This window comes from Fundulus heteroclitus, chromosome 22 (genome assembly GCF_011125445.2).
Source record: "Fundulus heteroclitus isolate FHET01 chromosome 22, MU-UCD_Fhet_4.1, whole genome shotgun sequence".
In the NCBI taxonomy this organism is placed as follows: domain Eukaryota; kingdom Metazoa; phylum Chordata; class Actinopteri; order Cyprinodontiformes; family Fundulidae; genus Fundulus; species Fundulus heteroclitus.
This window is the reverse complement of record NC_046382.1, coordinates 1,409,473-1,428,577: the sequence shown is the minus strand read 5'-3', so window position 1 is coordinate 1,428,577 and position 19,105 is coordinate 1,409,473. Positions and strand designations below refer to the sequence as shown.

The window sequence follows — 19,105 nt, the reverse complement described above, 5'->3', positions numbered from 1 at the left end:
AGGAAGTGGACTCCTGAAACCTCCCAGAGACCCAGTCAGCAGCGCCGCAGCAGAGGCTGCTGTGAGCCGGGTCCAGCTTTCAGCTCTCAGTCCGGCCCGCCGTCTCATCCTGACTCGGTATCGACAGCGGTGTCGCCTTCGCCCCCCCGTTCGATCGCTGCGTTCTGCGCTTCCTGCGAGCGCGACACCTGACCCGCCCAGCGAGGGAGGCTGTCTGCGTGTTTGCTGCAGCCGGAGCAGCGCGGGGATCGGGTTCCACGGCGTTCTCTGCATGGCAGCGATTCCCTCAGAGAGGACCTGAGGGCGGGGCCGGTACCTGCAGGAGGTCAAGCAGGACCCTGGAAACCCCCGACCCGGTTCTTCCCTCAGGAGGAGGCAGGAGGAGGAGGAACGCTCCCAGAACTGCTCAGGCATTTAGAAACCTGAGACCTGGACAGATCTTCACCCGTCATGGCTGACAGACGACCCTTCATCTGGATCAGATAAAGGACCAGGAGCCTGGAGGAGGATCGATGAGGACCAGCGCAGCAGATGGCAACAGAAGCTGCTCTCCTGGTGTCCTGTTCTCCTGTTCCTGGGTGACGACAGGCTGCACTGGGAGATGAACGAGCTTCATCTCAGGCTCTGAGGGTCCTGGTCCCTCTGCTGTGCTGCAGATGGGAACCCATCAGGCTCTCCTCGGGTCAGCAGAGCCAGATGTGGACCATGGCCTAGAAAAGCAGCCTAACCCTCTGTGGAGCAGCTGGACTCCTCCATGGAGGTAAACCAGGAGAACGCTGCAGCTCCTCCACATCACAGGCTGTAGAGATCACGGCTCAGGAGGGAGGATCTTCTCACAGGACAACTAGTAACGACTCTGGCCTTAATGGCAGAGCGGCACGAAGAAAGAGATCAATGAAAGAAAGTCCTAAGAAGTTCTGCTTGCTGCTCCACACCCTGAAGGAGACGAGGTGGTTCTGCTCAGGTGGGACCAGAACCTAAGGAACACAACACCCCCACAGAGGAGCAGGGTGGCAGCAGCATCATGCTGGGGGACGTTCTCCTCCATGGATGGATGGAGCTGAACCAGAACCATCCTGGAGGAGAACCTTTAGAGGCTGGGTTGGAGGTCCACCTCCCTGCAGGAGAACCACCCTGACCAGAGACACTATGAAGAGTTCTGAAGGATTCAGAGTGGCCTAGTCAAAGTCCAGACCCAAATCCTACTCAGAAAACTGATGTTTACGACCTGAAGCAGCAACGGGTTCAGTCTGAGATGTTCACACCACTAAAGTTCTGGTCCAGAGGTGGTTCTGCCCCCTACTGGACCCGGCGCCACGTGTAACAGACCAGCGTGTTCTGCTGCTGCCGGGCCGGTCCAGATGTGTGTGTGCTGTGTGTGGGCGGGGTTCTGCCAGACGGCGGTACCGGGTCGGGTCGGTACCGGGTCGGTACTCACCCATGCTGTTGGTGGAGCTGCACCACATGAGCAGACAGCCGGTGCAGAGCAGGTTGAGCGCTCCGAACAGCAGGATCCTCCACGACTGGAAGAAAGAGAGGAGCAGCCAGGAGTTAGCCAGGCCCAGAGGGTTCCAGTACCGGGTTACAGAACACCAGAACCGACCAGAACCGACCAGAACCGACACAGGTTAGCAGGACGACAACAACGACACAATCACACGGCACAGAAGATGAAGCTCTCTTTGTGTTGAAGCTGTTTCAGCACCAGGAGAGGCTCTCCTGTTCAGAGCTGCTTTATAAATAAAGTTTATTGGATTTAGACGAGTTAGCCTGATGGACACGGCTCCACCTGGACAATTAATCCCATCTGTAATATAATCACAACTTTAATAAACACAGCTTCCAAACGGCAGGCCTGCAGTTTGTCTACGTAACATTTTAGATCAGACGTTCTTTAGGCGTCAGTAATTATGTCTGAAGTGATTTTCCTCCACATGGAAGAGAAGAGCTGCAGCAGAGAGATAATCTAGTTTTATTATTTGTTTTAGAGTTTATATAATCATAGTTTTTAGCAGAAACTGTCAGGAATCTCTCCACAGCATTAAGTTCTGGTCAGTTATTCCCTAATAATAATAATAATAATAATAATAATAATAATAATAATAATAATAATAATAATCTGATTAATAAAAAAAGTTAATTTTTTAGTTTTAAATAGTCCTTGTTTATATCTTTAAGGCCATTTTTGTTGCTTGTGTTTAATGCAGAGAAAAGTTAAATGGCAGTTATGATCTGATTAAAGCCACAAACTGGACGAGCCAATCAGGACGGCTGGGGGCGGGGTTTTCGTAGCAGTGACCAATCAGAGAAGCCACAATGGCGGCTGGCAGAGAGGATTGGTTCTGGTCCATTCAGCAACCGGGTTGGCAGGTTCTGCTCATTCACTCCTGGGTCATCGCAGCACAGAACCAGCAGCTGATCTGGAACCTGAGATGATCTTCATGCTGCTAATTACAGCCGCTGATTAGCGGGTCGGTCCGGTTCTGGTTCTGTCCGGTTCTATTGGTGCGTTCTGACGTCATCCTGTTATTTTCTGCTCTTTCTTGTTTTATCTTTTGTCGTTTTTATCCGTTTTAGCCGGTTCTGGTCTCATTTCATCTGTTCTCTGGTTACATCCCGGTTCTGACCCAAACCCAAAACTCAGAACACCAACCGGACCCAGACCTCAGACAGAACCGGCCTCAGTAAAAGGTCCTGATAGGACGGTAACTGAAGCGGCTGAAGAGGACAGCTGAGCCTCAGCAGAACATGTTTACAGGTTCTGACAGAACCGTTCAGAACCAAAGTCCAGTAGGCGATGAGGACAGAACCACTGGGCCAGAACAGAACCATGGATCAAGCCAACCTCCTCCTACCGGTCCAGAACCACAGAGGAGGGACGGTGGTTTGGGCTTTTAATGCTGCTACTGGTTCTGAGTACGGGTTCTGGTTCTGAGATCCGGTCCACTGTGAGCTCCTCCGTACACCACAGTGTTCTGAAACCCAAACCCACCAGAACATCTAAACCCGACTGGCCAAAACGGCCTAGTCCAAGTCCAGACCAGAACCGGACTCTGGCTGAGCGAACAGAACAATGGAACCTTAAACCCGTCGGGTCGGCAGGTTCTGTTCCAGGTTCTGCTCAACGTGTCCAACGCTCCGGGCAGGAACCAGCAGACTGACGTCGGGTCTGTCAGCAGAACCCCAGCCGGGTTTTGGGCTGTGGTGTTCAGAGGTCCAGGACGGTTCTGGTTCTGGAGCGGATTGGCTGATGAGGCTCAGCGGTCCTTCATCAGGTCCAGAACCAGAGGCGACCCGGTCTGAGTGCCTTCAGCGCGGTTCTGGATGTGACAGCCTCCTCTGAGCAGAGCCACCCGCCTGTCACTTCCTGTCGGACTCACAGGCGCCGCCGAGCAGAACCGGCGCTGTGAACCCGACCGGTACCGCCCGGCCCAGAACAGAACCGGCCCGCTTTCAGCCCGGCGCTCTGCTGCCCCCATCAGAAGGTACCAGGAAGGTTCAGCGCTCGGTTCTGACTCCCAGCGCTCGGTTCTGACTCCCAGCGCTCGGTTCTGACTCCCAATGCTCGGTTCTGACTCCCAGCGCTCGGTTCTGACTCCCAACGCTCGGTTCTGACTCCCAACGCTCGGTTCTGACTCCCAACGGTCCGTTCTGACTCCCAACGCTCGGTTCTGACTCCCAACGGTCCGTTCTGACTCCCAACGCTCGGTTCTGACTCCCAACGCTCGGTTCTGACTCCCAACGCTCGGTTCTGACTCCCAACGGTCGGTTCTGACTCCCAACGCTCCGTTCTGACTCCCAACGCTCCGTTCTGACTCCCAACGGTCCGTTCTGACTCCTAACGCTCGGTTCTGACTCCCAACGCTCGGTTCTGACTCCCAACGGTCCGTTCTGACTCCCAACGGTCCGTTCTGACTCCCAACGCTCGGTTCTGACTCCCAACGCTCGGTTCTGACTCCCAACGGTCCGTTCTGACTCCCAACGCTCGGTTCTGACTCCCAACGGTCCGTTCTGACTCCCAACGCTCGGTTCTGACTCCCAACGCTCGGTTCTGACTCCTAACGCTCGGTTCTGACTCCCAACGCTCGGTTCTGACTCCCAACGCTCGGTTCTGACTCCCAACGCTCGGTTCTGACTCCCAACGCTCGGTTCTGACTCCCAACGCTCGGTTCTGACTCCCAATGCTCGGTTCTGACTCCTAACTGTCGGTTCTGACTCCTAACTGTCGGTTCTGACTCCTAACTGTCGGTTCTGACTCCTAACTGTCCGTTCTGACTCCCAGCGCTCGGTTCTGACTCCTAACGCTCGGTTCTGACTCCCAACGGTCCGTTCTGACTCCCAACGCTCGGTTCTGACTCCCAACGGTCCGTTCTGACTCCCAACGGTCCGTTCTGACTCCCAACGCTCGGTTCTGACTCCCAACGCTCGGTTCTGACTCCCAACGCTCGGTTCTGACTCCCAACGGTCCGTTCTGACTCCCAACGCTCGGTTCTGACTCCTAACTGTCCGTTCTGACTCCTAACTGTCCGTTCTGACTCCCAGCGCTCGGTTCTGACTCCTAACGCTCGGTTCTGACTCCTAACGCTCGGTTCTGACTCCCAACGGTCCGTTCTGACTCCCAACGCTCGGTTCTGACTCCCAACGGTCCGTTCTGACTCCCAACGCTCGGTTCTGACTCCCAACGCTCGGTTCTGACTCCCAACGCTCGGTTCTGACTCCCAACGCTCGGTTCTGACTCCCAACGCTCGGTTCTGACTCCCAACGGTCCGTTCTGACTCCCAACGCTCGGTTCTGACTCCCAACGCTCGGTTCTGACTCCCAACGCTCGGTTCTGACTCCCAACGCTCGGTTCTGACTCCCAACGGTCCGTTCTGACTCCTAACGCTCGGTTCTGACTCCTAACTGTCGGTTCTGACTCCTAACTGTCGGTTCTGACTCCTAACTGTCGGTTCTGACTCCTAACGCTCGGTTCTGACTCCCAACGCTCGGTTCTGACTCCCAACGGTCCGTTCTGACTCCTAACGCTCGGTTCTGACTCCTAACTGTCGGTTCTGACTCCTAACTGTCGGTTCTGACTCCTAACTGTCGGTTCTGACTCCTAACGCTCGGTTCTGACTCCTAACTGTCGGTTCTGACTCCCAACGCTCGGTTCTGACTCCCAACGGTCCGTTCTGACTCCCAACGCTCGGTTCTGACTCCCAACGGTCCGTTCTGACTCCTAACTGTCGGTTCTGACTCCTAACGGGACCAGAAAGCAGGAGGAGGAGGCGCTGCCTACCCGTCTGTCGGAGGACACCAGCCTGAGCTCCTGCAGCAACTTCCCAAAGACGGAGCGATGCGCCTTCCTGAACGGGTGGATGGTGCCCTGCAGGAGAAAGGAGGAGAAGGAAGGAGGGAAAAAGGAGGAGAAAGGAGGAAAGAAGGAGGGAAAAAGGAGGAGAAAGGAGGGAAAAGTGTGAAAACACATACAATCTGCTGTAAACCATCAGATCCTCCTCCATGAAACTCGCTGTTTATTCCTGATTTTATTCTAGCTAAAACCAGAGCGGCCATGTTGGTGGGGTCACTTTCTCTGTCAGCGCCACCAACCAAAGGGCTGCGGGTTGAATTCCCGTTCTATGGAGGCATCATGAGGGGTTTGGACTCTCAGCCTCCTGCCGACACAAAGCCTGGCCTATGCTGCCCCCACGTGGCGCCTCTTGGTATGACATGTCTGTGTTTAATTTACTTTACAATAACAATTTAAAATTGTCCAGTTGAAAGAACCTGAGGGCCACAAACAATATGCATATTTTTTTTAAAAATTAGATTTTTTATCTATTTAACTAAAGTAAACATGCAACCTTTTAATATAATAAAGTTAATGTCGATCAAATAGATCGATAAATACATCTAAATAACATCGATGTGACGAATAAGTTTAAGAGTTTTGCTTTATTGCCTCTTCAAAAGAAAAAAGCCTGGAGTTTCCTAGATTTTTGGGGGATTGATTAGTTTCTACTTCGTCTTTAATAAAACATTTTAGCTATAAAACAGGATCTGAGGACCTCTGTCTGGTTTACTGAGTCCACTGGAACGGCGTCTCCAGGTCTGCGTTGCATTTACTGCTGAACTAAAGTGAAAGCAAAACAAAAGATGTCGTGCTGTATTTAAAGTTCCAGGACGATATTATTTTTATGACTAAATCCTTTGAAGCTCCTGGTGTGTCTGAACAGGAAGTGCAGCCTGAGACCAACAGCGCTGCTGTTAGAAGGACGCTCAGACAGGAAAGCTGCAGATTTCATCAGGAAATCATCCTTAAAGAGTTCACTTCTCAGTAAAAAGGTTCCCTTCACCACAGGAGGACAGCTGGTAGCGGTGAAGCATGGAGGAGTCCAGCAGGATGGACTGAGATGTTCTTCTGCTGTCATCCACAGACGTCCAGGAAGCTGGAGGACTGCGTCTCCTGAGGGGGGCGCTACTGAGCCGTGATCCAAAGCGTTCAGTTTTCCAGACACCAGCAGCAGGAAGTTCAGCTTCAAGCACAACGAGGCGTCAGAAGCTGACAGGATGGAAAGCAGGCTGATGCTTCTGGAGAAGATGTTTCCTGCCAGCATTCCTCCTGATTGTTCAGGAGACAAGAAGTCCAGTTTGGTGCCAGCAGAGGGTTCTGACCCAGAGCAGCCGCAGCGTCTCGTTTAGGGAAGATCAGAATCTCTAAGTTCCTCTGACCAAGTTTCAAGACCCCAGGAACAGCTGGAGAACATCTCTGGATATCCCAGCATGAAGCACAAAGGGTCCCAGAACACCAGGAACGTTGGACCTCAAAGACCACCTGTGGTGTTGCTGCCTCTGCTGACTTCTGTAAAGCTGAGCTAAATAATCAGCCAAAAGCTAAATAATCAGCCAAAAGCTAAATAATCAGCCCAAAGCTAAATAATCAGCCAAAAGCTAAATAATCAGCCAAAAGCTAAATAATCAGCCCAAAGCTAAATAATCAGCCAAAAGTTAAATAAATCAGCCAAATGCTAAATAATCAGCCAAAAGCTAAATAATCAGCCAAAAGCTAAATAATCAGCCAAAAGCTAAAAAAAAAATCAGCCAAAAGCTAAATAAATCAGCCAAAAGTTAAATAAATCAGCCAAAAGCTAAAAAAAAAAAAAAAATCAGCCAAAAGTTAAATAAAACAGCCAAAAGCTAAAAAAAAAAAAAATCAGCCAAAAGTTAAATAAATCAGCCAAAAGCTAAAAAAAAAAAAAATCAGCCAAAAGTTAAATAAATCAGCCAAAAGCTAAAAAAAAAAAAAATCAGCCCAAAGCTAAATAATCAGCCAAAAGCTAAATAAATCAGCCAAAAGTTAAATAAATCAGCCAAAAGCTAAAAAAAAAAAAAAAAAAATCAGCCAAAAGTTAAATAAATCAGCCAAAAGCTAAAAAAAAAAAAATCAGCCAAAAGTTAAATAAATCAGCCAAAAGCTAAAAAAAAAAAAAATCACCCCAAAGCTAAATAATCAGCCAAAAGCTAAATAATCAGCCAAAAGCTAAATAATCAGCCAAAAGCTAAAAAATAATCAGCCAAAAGCTAAATAAATCAGCCAAAAGTTAAATAAATCAGCCAAAAGCTAAAAAAAAAAAAAATCAGCCAAAAGTTAAATAAATCAGCCAAAAGCTAAAAAAAAAAAATCAGCCAAAAGTTAAATAAATCAGCCAAAAGCTAAAAAAAAAAAAAATCAGCCCAAAGCTAAATAATCAGCCAAAAGCTAAATAAATCAGCCAAAAGTTAAATAAATCAGCCAAAAGCTAAAAAAAAAAAAAAAAATCAGCCAAAAGTTAAATAAATCAGCCAAAAGCTAAAAAAAAAAAAAAAATCAGCCAAAAGTTAAATAAATCAGCCAAAAGCTAAAAAAAAAAAAATCACCCCAAAGCTAAATAATCAGCCAAAAGCTAAATAATCAGCCAAAAGCTAAATAATCAGCCAAAAGCTAAAAAATAATCAGCCAAAAGCTAAATAATCAGCCAAAAGCTAAAAAAAAATCAGCCAAAAGCTAAAAAAAAAAAATCAGCCAAAAGCTAAATAATCAGCCAAAAGCTAAATAAATCAGCCAAAAGTTAAATAAATCAGCCAAAAGCTAAATAATCAGCCAAAAGTTAAATAATCAGCCAAAAGTTAAATAATCAGCCAAAAGTTAAATAATCAGCCAAAAGCTACATAATCAGCCAAAAGTTAAATAATCAGCCAAAAGTTAAATAATCAGCCAAAAGCTAAATAATCAGCCAAAAGCTAAATAAATCAGCCAAAAGCTACATAATCAGCCAAAAGCTAAATAATCAGCCAAAAGCTAAATAAATCAGCCAAAAGCTACATAATCAGCCAAAAGTTAAATAATCAGCCAAAAGCTAAATAAATCAGCCAAAAGTTAAATAATCAGCCAAAAGCTAAATAAATCAGCCAAAAGTTAAATAAATCAGCCAAAAGTTAAATAAATCAGCCAAAAGTTAAATAAATCAGCTTTAGGCTGATTGTGTTTTGGTCTCAAGCTGCAGTTTTATTGTATTTGATCTTAACCTTGTATTTAGTTCTGTTGTCTCTTATGAAGCACTGTGATGCTATATTTATATATAAAACATGTCGTCTATTGTGAAGCCCCGTGTGACTCCATCTGTGAAAGTACAAAATAAACAACTACATAGTGATGAAGTTTGTGAGGCGGGGGGGGGGGGGGGGGGGGGGGGGGGGGCTCACCAGGACGTAGGCGTCGTGCTCCTGCTTCTTCCGGTGCACGGCAGCGTCTGCAGAGACAAACACGCTCGGTCAACACGGAGCCTCAGGGTGGACCAGTGGAACCATGAGAACCAGGCGCTCCTCTGGGTTCTGGAGCAGAAGACGGCGCCGGTCCGGTTCTACACCACATATCCTGCTGATGAGCCTCCGGTCTGTAGCTCCACCAGCAGAGCCTGTCCTCATGGAGTAAAACCACCAGCAACAAACATTTAGTTTTATCCTCATCCTTTACCACAGCAGGGCGGCCATGTTGGATTTAGGTGCTCTTTGAATTCAGATCAACTCTCAGACCAGATGCTTGACATGAAATCAAGTTTTTCACATTATTGTTTTAGTTTCTTATTGTGAAACAAAATGATTAATGGGATTTGGTTTAATAAAGTCAGATTTTATTTTTAAGCCCTTCTTCCAGCCACGACCTTCATCCCCTTTAGGTCCAGTTAGCTCCTGACACGTCACGCTCTAAAGGAAGATGAAGAAGGTGCTCCAGCTACTCCTTTGAGTACATTAATGTGTAATTACTCCTGTCCTGTGTGTAGTCTGTTAATGTCCTGTTGCTGTCTCGCCTGTTTTAGATAATTAATCACTCAGGAACAACGTAAAAACTGCTGGTTTCTCCTCCTCTGCTGGAAGGAGAACGGAGCATGGAAAGCTTTGGCCCATCAGGTCCAGCCTACACAGAGCGTCTTCACCCTTTTCCTGTGACTAAAGGAAGGACAACCAGAATGTCCTCTCTGATGGATACACTTAATGAATCTCCAGTCTTAACGAGAGCTTAAGAACCAAGTGGCTCCACAGAGCAGCACCTCCTTCTGCTCCTGAAACAGACTGAGCATCAGTCTGCTCCTCCCCGACTGTCCATGGATTCTCTGCCCTGCTGCTCATGAACTTTACCGCTGATGCTCAATTAAAGCCTTTCTTTTCAGCAGAAGTCATAGAAACCATTAAACACAAGGAGAATAAAAAACTCAAGGATGTTAAAGCAGCGACTCACGAGAAGCGGCACACAGAGGCGCCGCCTCAGGGACGCCTGACTGCAGCTGCCGGTTTAAACCTTCAGAGGCAGGTGGATCAAATCCATCAATTTGATTTAATACAGATGTAACAAAGTCACTTTCTCTGAGGAGCAGCAGTTAGGGTTAGCACTGATGCCTGGCAAAAAGGTTAACTGGGCTCCGGGTTAACTGGGCTCCGGGTTAACTGGGCTCCGGGTTAATTGGGCTCCGGGTTATCTGGGCTCCGGGTTAACTGGGCTCCGGGTTAACTGGGCTCCTGGTTAACTGGGCTCCTGGTTACTGGGCTCCGGGTTATCTAGGCTCCAGGTTAACTGGGCTCCTGGTTAACTGGGCTCCTGGTTACCTGGGCTCCTGATTACCTGGGCTCCAGGTTAACTGGGCTCCAGGTTAACTGGGCTCCTGGTTACTGGGCTCCAGGTTAACTGGGCTCCGGGTTAACTGGGCTCCTGGTTACCTGGGCTCCTGATTACCTGGGCTCCAGGTTAACTGGGCTCCAGGTTAACTGGGCTCCTGGTTACCTGGGCTCCAGGCTGACATCTCTGTGACGGACTGGCGGCTGGTCCAGGGTGACCCCAGCAGGGACCAGCTCCCTGGGACCCAGCAGGGACCGGTGGGGGTGGCTTTCCCCGTGGCTTAACAGAGACATGGTCCTGGTTCTGGTCCAGCTGTTCTGTTCACAGCTGGAGAATAAAACCAGTCAAAGCCTGTTCCTCTGCGACCCAGAGCTGTTTTTTTAAACCGTGGTTAACCACAGAAGAAGATCTGCTGGGTTCCTCCTCACTGATCATCTGGATCTGACCCAGCTTACAGTGGGATGAAGCCGTAACCATGGTAACTGGTTCTGGATCAGACCCGAATGGGCTGAACTGGGTTTAACGGACCCATAAACAGGGTCACACACACAAAGTTCTGACTGAGAGGTCCACAGTGAGGCTAAAGCTGCGGCTACACGATGCTAACAGCTGTTAGCACAGCTAGCATAACAAACCTGGCTCTTTGATGTTGATGACGTCCACCGACACCATGTCCGGTTTGTCCAGCGGAACCACCTTCCGCTCGGTCACCCCGGACGGAACCACGTCCGGCTTGGAACCGAACTTTCTGGGGTAGAAATCCCCCGCAGTCTGGTAAGACAGACCCGGAGACGTGGACATCATCCCGTCCATCGCCATCTTGGACTTCCGCCTCCTTCGTCTTCTTCGTCTTCTTCTTCTTCTTCTCTTGGAAGTGGACACAGGTTCACTGCTGCCCCCTGCAGGCTCACTTCACAACGTCATTTCTCAGCAACAAAGCGATGAAAGGTTTTATTCTATCACAGGTAAAACTGTAAAGCTGCTGGTTTACATTTTTACGAAATATTAGATAAAATTAAATTAACCCACACATTTCAGACATGCTGGACGATAAGAATAGATTCAGAGGCACGTAAATCTGGCTTGGGTAATATATTGGGTAAATATTTACACAAATACTTCTAGTTTGAAACACATTATTTATATTATATTATTTATATTATAATAATTATATTTATGGTCCCTATGGGGCAAATAATTTGCAGGAGAGTCCACTTAGTCTACACACAACAAGAAACACAAAAATGGCCAAGATTACATCAGGTCCCCTGGCAGTACAACTGGAATAACTTAAAAACATAAACACTAAAGGAATAAAAGACCCAGGTACCAGTTTAATCAATGACTCCAGAAGCCCAGCAGCAGATCTACGACGTGCCAAATTGTTGGCATCAAAGCAGCCAAATGAAATGTCGTGATGGGACCTTTAGAGAGCTGTGCAAAAACAGCTGTCTGCAAACCTCAGTGACCTAAACTGAAAGAGTCAAACAGCTGGAGAGTAACTGTTGCTGTAGATGTTTTTACGCCGGTGGATCATGAAGCACTTTTTCGTCTGACTGCCAGCAGTGGACTCAGTCCTCCACCCACCAGGAGTCCTCTGCAGTGAAGGAGATGGAGCTTCAGATGAGAGGATGAATTAGGGCTGCAGTTTACCCAGGATGCCCCAGACTGAATTCATTCTTCCTCAATATGTGTACGACACATAATTACTCAGTTTATGGTTCTAGATCAACTTCACTGGTGTAAAGTGAGTTTGCTTCCAAATAAATTTGAAATTGCTTAAAGACTAACTTTTCCAGTATTTCAGACAAAAAGGCAATTTATGAATTTATAGAATTTGCCAAGACTTCAGGATGAATGTTTGCCTTTCTAAGCAATGGTTGGACAGCAGCATTGTTTAAAAAAGCCTTGGACACAGCCTGAGGACAATGAGGAATTTACAATTCCCAATAAATAAGGCCCAATCACAGCAAAAGTATCTTTAAGCAAATTTGGTGGAAGACAATCAAGTGGACAATTAGAGGATCTTCACTTATATATAACATCAGATAGATCACTGAGAGAAACAGGTTCAAGCATCTTAAAAGAAACAGAGTGAGCTGAGTTCATGGAGTAATCAACAAATAAATCAGAATAGCAGAATTCTTATCTACAAATAAGATTTGGAAGCTGTCACACAAAGTTTGTTTGTAATATTTTGACTTTTACTCAATAAATAATCTAATGAAAATAAGGAATGGCCTCATGTTGCTGTTTGCATGGCAGCACATAAACATCAGAAGAAGTGATGTTTACAGTGAAAATGGCAAACTGCTTCAGAGGAGCACTGAGCTGCAGAAGCATTTGGACCAAAAAGATTTAAAGACGTTTCTCATTCATGCAATCAAAGAGGCAGAAGGAAAGACGGGGACCCTCACTGATTTGTGTCCCCTGTGATGGTGACACCATGTGGACCAAACCTGGGTCCAGCGCTACAAAGGCTGTTTTGTTTGCAGCCCTGGGCCAAGAGACGCTGTGAACCATCCTGAACCAGCAGCTCTGAGCAACACTGACATGTAAATAGGAGGCACTGAGCCGGGGCAATGATGATGGCTAGTGGGAGGCTGTAGTTCAGAGTGCTGCAGAGAAACAAAAGCAGAGTAAAATGAATTAAACTGTGAATAAAGTTAAATGGATCAATTCTTTTAGTTTGGTTGGGTAAGCAGCTCGGACCTGAAGGCATTTTCTGCATCCGGGCTGCAGCCTAGATCCCTGGTTGTTCAGTCCAGACAGCACAAAGAAAAGACTCAGGTTAAAAACGCCTTTTAAACAGCACGGATGATGTGATCGTGTTCATTGTGTGCAAAAATGGCACGATGGTCCAAACAGGGCGAATATGATGGTGCTGCACTAAAGACACAGAGGTGGAGACATTTATTGGTTCATCTGAGAGCAACGAGATACACTGGAATAGAAAAATACAGACTTAAAAAATATCAATAAAACAATCCTGTGGATGGATGGATGGATGGATGGATAATGGATGGATGGATGAATGATGGATGAATGAATGATGGATGGATTTATGAATGGGTGGATGGGTGGATGGAGGGATGAATGTAAGGCAAGGCAAGACAAGGCAAATTTATTTATATAGCACAATTCAGTACAGAGACAATGCAAAGTGCTTTACATGATTAAAATATAGGAATAAAAGCAAGTAAGGATAGAATGTAGAAAAAAAAAAAGAAAACATTTGAAAACAGTAAAACAGTTTAACTTGAACATTCAAAGGCAATTTTAAACAAATATGTTTTTAATCTCGATTTAAAGGAACTCAGGCTTTCCGCACTTTTACAGTTTTCTGGAAGTTTGTTCCAGATCAGTGGAGCATAGGAACTAAATGCTGCTTCTCCATGTCTGGTTCTGGTTCTGGTTCTGCAGAGCAGGCTGGAACCAGAAGACCTGAGTGGTCTGGAGGGTTGATACGCTGATAACAAGTCTGTGATGTATTTAGGTGCTAATTCAGGGATTTATAGACTAACAGAAGGATTTTAAAGTCTATTCTCTGAGATACAGGGAGCCAGTGGAAGGACTTTAGAACTGGGGTTATGTGCTCTACTTTCTTAGTCTTAGTGAGGACGCGGGCAGCAGCGTTCTGGATCAGCTGCAGCTGTCTGACCCACTTTTTAGGCAGACTTGTGAAAACACCGTTGCAGTGATCAATTCTACTAAAAATAAACGCATGGATTAGTTTTTCCAGATCCTGCTGAGACATCAGTCCTTTAATCCTAGAAATGTTCCTCAGGTGATAGAAAGCTGACCTTGTAATTGTCTTTAGATGCTTTTGAAGGTTCAGGTCTGAGTCCATCACTACTCCCAGATTTCGGGCCTGATTGGTGGTTTTTAGCTGAAGCAGCTGAAGCTGTGTGCTAACTTTTGATCTCTCCTCTATTGGTCCAAATATTATTACTTCAGTTTTGTTTTTATTCCATTGAAGAAAATTTTGGCACATCCACGTATTGATTTCTTCTAGGCATTTACTCAGTGCTTGAACTGGTTCATAGTCACCTGGTGACATGGTGATGTAGAGCTGTGTGTCGTCTGCATAGTTATGGTAGCTGATGTTATTTTTTATTATCTGAGCTAGAGGGAGCATGTAGATAATGAATAGGAGGGGACCCAGGATGGACCCTTGGGGAACCCCACATGTGATTTTTGTCGTCTCTGATGTAAAGTTACCTACTGATACAAAAACGTCCTTTAAGTAGGATTTAAACCAGTGGAGAGCTGTACCAGAGAGGCCGACCCAGTTCTCCAGGCGTTCTAACAGAATGGAGTGATCAACAGTATCAAATGCTGCACTGAGATCCAATAGAACCAACACTGAGGTTCTTCCACAGTCTGTATTTATATGGATGTCATTAAAAACCTTGATCAGGGCGGTCTCTGTACTGTGGTGAGGAAACCTGACTGGAAAACATCAAAGCGGCTGGTCGTTGTTAAGAAGGTGTTTAATTGTTGAAACACAGCTTTTTCAATGATCTTACTGATAAAGGGGAGGTTTGAGATGGGCCTGTAGTTCTGGAGTAGAAGTTTGTCTAAATTGTTCTTTTTCAGCAGTGGTTTGATAATTGCTGTTTTTAGGGACTGGGGGAAAATACCTGACAGAAGGGACGCGTTTATTATCTGAGTCAAATCAGATGCTATGACAGGTAAAACTTTTTTAAAGAAAGCTGTGGGGAGAACATCAAGACAGCAGGAGGAGGAACTTAACTGCTGGATGATCTGCTCTAAGCTTTTGTGGTTTATTTGGCTGAAATGGGACATTTTGTCAGAAATAGTTCCAGCTGAATAAAGCATTGGTTCTGGTGTTGATATGGTACACTGCAAAAACGTAACTAAAAATGACTAAAATGTTCTTAAAATTAGTGTATTTATCCTTGATTTGAGCAGGTAAACAAGACGATCTGCCAATGGAATAAGATTTTTGCACTTAAAACAGGAGCAACTCATCTCCATTGTCTTATTTCAAGTGCATTATATCTAATTATCTTATTTTAGGGGTAGAAATACTCATTCTATTGGCAGATAATTTGATTTATCTGCTCAAATCAAGGATAAACACACTCATTTTAAGACATTTTTTACTTATTTTTAGTTCCGTTTTTGCAGTGTAGTACAAAGTGATCCTCTAATTTTTAGGATTTTTTCAGTAAAGAAGTTAAATTCATTGCAGGCCCTGGTGGAGTGGAGTTCTGAAGCCACGGACACAGGAGGATTTGTTAGCCTGTCAACTGTGGAAAATAAGACACGAGCATTATTAATGTTTTTCTTGATGATCTCTGAGAAGAAAGATTCTCTTGCATTTTTAAGTTGTACGTTATATCTGTAAAGTCTCTCTTTATAGATGTCATAGTGAACCTGGAGTCTCATCTTTCTCCACCTGCGTTCAGCTTTCCGACATTCCCTTTTCTCACCTCTAACTGATGGAGCATTTCTCCAAGGAGATTTTTTCTTCCCGTAAAGAAATTTCACTTTAACTGGAGCAATGCAGTTAATGATGTCTGAGACTTTAGACTGAAAGTTATCTACTAGCTCATCTACTGAGTTGCAGCCCAAGGTTGAAGTAGCAGAGTAAGCTTGAATAAAAGTTTCTGTGGCATTGTCCTTAAAGGTGCGTTTTCTTACGATGTCCCTTTGGCTAAATGAGTCACTGGAAATGATACATTCAAAGGTAACAGAGAAGTGATCGGATAAGGCAACATCAGTTACATTGACCTGTGACATGTTTAGACCTTTAGTCATGATTAAGTCTAAAATATGTCCCTGTTTGTGTGTTGGCTGTTTAACATGTTGACTTAAACCAAAGTTTCTAAGTGTGTCACACAGTTCTTTTGCACTTCTGTCTTCAGGGTTGTCAACGTGAAAGTTGAAGTCTCCCACAATAATTAAAAAGTCATAATAAACACATATCACAGACAGCAGGTCACTAAAATCATTAAAAAAGTCTGATGTGGACTTAGGAGGCCTGTACACATTCAGAAACATAGTTTGTACCGGGCTCTTTACCTTGAGAGCCAAATGTTCAAAAGAGTCAAATTTTCCCAAGAACACCTTTTTACATTTTAGTGAATCATTAAACAATGTTGCTACTCTTCCACCTTTCCTTTGCTGTCTGCTCTCACAAAGAAAATTGTAGTTTGGAGGAGTCGACTCCATCAGTATAACTGCTTCACTAAATTCATGCAGCCATGTTTCTGTTAAAAACATAACATCAAGATTATTGTCAATAATGAAGTCATTAATTAAAAGGGATTTTCCTGACAGAGATCTAATGTTTAGTAAACCCAGTTTATATGACTTAGTGGTTGATGACGTCTCTGTGACAGGTTACATCTGACAGTTTATGACTTTTAAGTATTTGTTCCTGTTTATCCTTTTGTTTTTCTTATTTCTGCCACGTATCATCACAGATATTCCATAATCTCCGGCAAAAGGCCCAGGCTGAACCTGGGAACTGTCATGTGTGATAAACGTGTGACCAGGGCCCAATCTGTATCACAGTGAAGTAATTTGGAGTTCCTCAGTACCAGAGTGTTCTGTGATACGTGGAGGAGGAGGATCTGAGGCTCTGAGGCTCTGAGGCCTTTGGAGAATCCTGGTTTATTCACAGCAGAATGGCTATGTGGAGAGGATGTCATCTGTAGGCCAATCTTAAATACTTTGTTCACGTTATAAGAAAAATCCAGAAAAGGAACTTCTGAGCTTTGTGGAGAAGAAGGGGAGGCAGGTCCAGTCTGGACTGGTGTTCGTGACGATGGAGGTTCTTGGTCCTCTCTTTGTCCTGCTGAGATCTGGGATGAATCGTCCTGTAGCTCTGACAAAGCCTCATTCTGTGTCATCTTTCTGACCGTCTTTATCTTGGCTTGTTCGGGCTGCACTGGGCTTATCATTTGTTTTGGCACTGGATGTACTTTGTTTTGGAACAAAGCTGATGGTGCATGGTTCACAGAATAGAATATGTTTGAAATCAGCCGTTTTGCACCTGACCTATTTAGAGAAAAACCATCTCTGTTGAACAGATTTCTCCTCTCCCAGAAGATGTTAAAGTTGTCTATGAAGGTTACAGTTGTTTCTTTGCATGTTTCTTCCAGCCATTTGTTTAGCATCAGAATTCTGGAAAAAATCTCATCTCCACAATTAACGGGTGCGTGAGGGCCACTAAGAAACACCTTGACATTCAGGCCATCAACAATGTTCAACAAACGAATGTAATCCTCTTTTAATACTTCTGATTTTCTTATCTGGTTGACGTCCTTCAGGGCTTCAGCTTGTATTATGAGTTTTTCCAAGGTCGGACGTTCTTTCAAGACCCTTGGAAGGTCTGTCTGAAGGATGTCTGTTAAATCAGACACCAGGCCACTGTTCAGATCGTTATAAATCAACACCTCTGTGTTTTTCTTGTTACAGAAATGTTTAATCCCCCTTACAGATCCATTGCATAATATCAGGGTCCTTGGCCCTGTGGCATGTCTTTTCTCTGATGTCTTAGAACGAAAATCATTGACATACCTCTGATTTTTGTCCTCCTGGGTCACATTTTGGAGCGGAGCAAATCTGTTTAGTAAAGGAATTCCAGCATTTCCAGCAGGTTTACTCCTATCATTTGTTTTGAGAACAGCCCGCTGTTGTTTCCCTTGTCCTGGGACATCTCTCTGTAGTCTCGGCCAGTTTTCTTTGTCTAGGCGTGGGGTTTGTTGATCCTTTGGTCTTGCACCCAGAGTGGTCCAGGGATTCTCATTTTCCTCAGGGAACTGTTTGTTCGCTGAGTCGCTGGGCTGGTGGTCACCGCTCGGAATCACAGGCAGGGTTGTTTCATTTCCATGCGCGGCGTTTACATCATAATTCACTTCAAGTCGACAGATTTTCAGTTCCATAACAGCTATCTTCTGTAAAAGCTTGTCAAAGTCCATTGTGTTGAAGGAAGGCATCTTTTCAAAATCAAAATAAAAAAATAAGTAAAAGAAAATAAATAAAAACTAAATCCAACTTTCTGTGGTTTAGGTTAAGAGATAAAAAGGAGATAAAAAGTAAAAGGCAGGAAAATGCAAGCAAGCAGAAAGCAGAGAAAAAAGCGTCCGAACAGGCAGAGAGGCAGAGAGCAAACTCTAGGTATCATCTATCTAAGCAGCTGACTGCCATGAAATAGGCTGTTTGTAACCTTTTCCAACCTTTTTGTAGGATGATAGATTGATGGATGGATGGATGGATGATGAATAATGGATTGATGGATGGATGAATGATGGATGGTTGATGGATGGGTGGATAGAGGGATGGATGATGGATGGATAAATGATGGATGGATGGATGGACGGATGGATTGATGATGGATTGATGATGGATGGATGGATGGAGGGATGGATGATGGATGGATTGATGATGGATTGATGATGGATGGATGATGGATGGATGGATGATGGATGGATGGATGGATGGATAGAGGGATGGATGATGGATGTATGGATGGACGGATGGATGGATGGATGGATGGAGGGATGGATGGACGGATGGATGGATGGAGGGATGGATGGATGATGGATGGATGATGGATGGATTGATGATGGATGGAGGGATGGATGATGGATGGATTGATGATGGATTGATGATGGATGGATGATGGATGGATGATGGATGGATGGATGGATGGAGGGATGGATGATGGATGTATGGATGGACGGATGGATGGATGGATGGATGGATGGATGGATGGACGGATGGATGGATGGACGGATGGATGGATGGAGGGATGGATGATGGATGGATTGATGATGGATTGATGATGGATGGATGATGGATGGATGAATGGATGGAGGGATGGATGATGGATGTATGGATGGACGGATGGATGGATGGATGATGGATGTATGGATGGATGATGGATGTATGGATGGATGGAGGGATGGATGATGGATGGATGATGGATGATGGATGGAT

General features: G+C 45.3%; 1 protein-coding gene across 1 annotated transcript in view; it reads right to left on the bottom strand.

Annotated features, from left to right (window-relative positions):
* LOC105922658 (zinc transporter 6) overlaps window positions 1-10,997 on the bottom strand; it is a 75,526-nt gene extending 64,529 nt beyond the window's left edge. Inside the window, exons 1-4 of the mRNA XM_036126315.1 lie at window positions 10,765-10,997; window positions 8,722-8,768; window positions 5,279-5,365; window positions 1,439-1,523 (exon numbers count right to left, since the gene is read on the bottom strand). Of these exons, the coding sequence (XP_035982208.1) occupies window positions 1,439-1,523; window positions 5,279-5,365; window positions 8,722-8,768; window positions 10,765-10,948 (403 nt within the window). The 5' untranslated portion in view covers window positions 10,949-10,997. The remainder of the gene's footprint in view (window positions 1-1,438; window positions 1,524-5,278; window positions 5,366-8,721; window positions 8,769-10,764) is intronic.
* Between the last annotated feature and the right edge of the window lie 8,108 nt (window positions 10,998-19,105).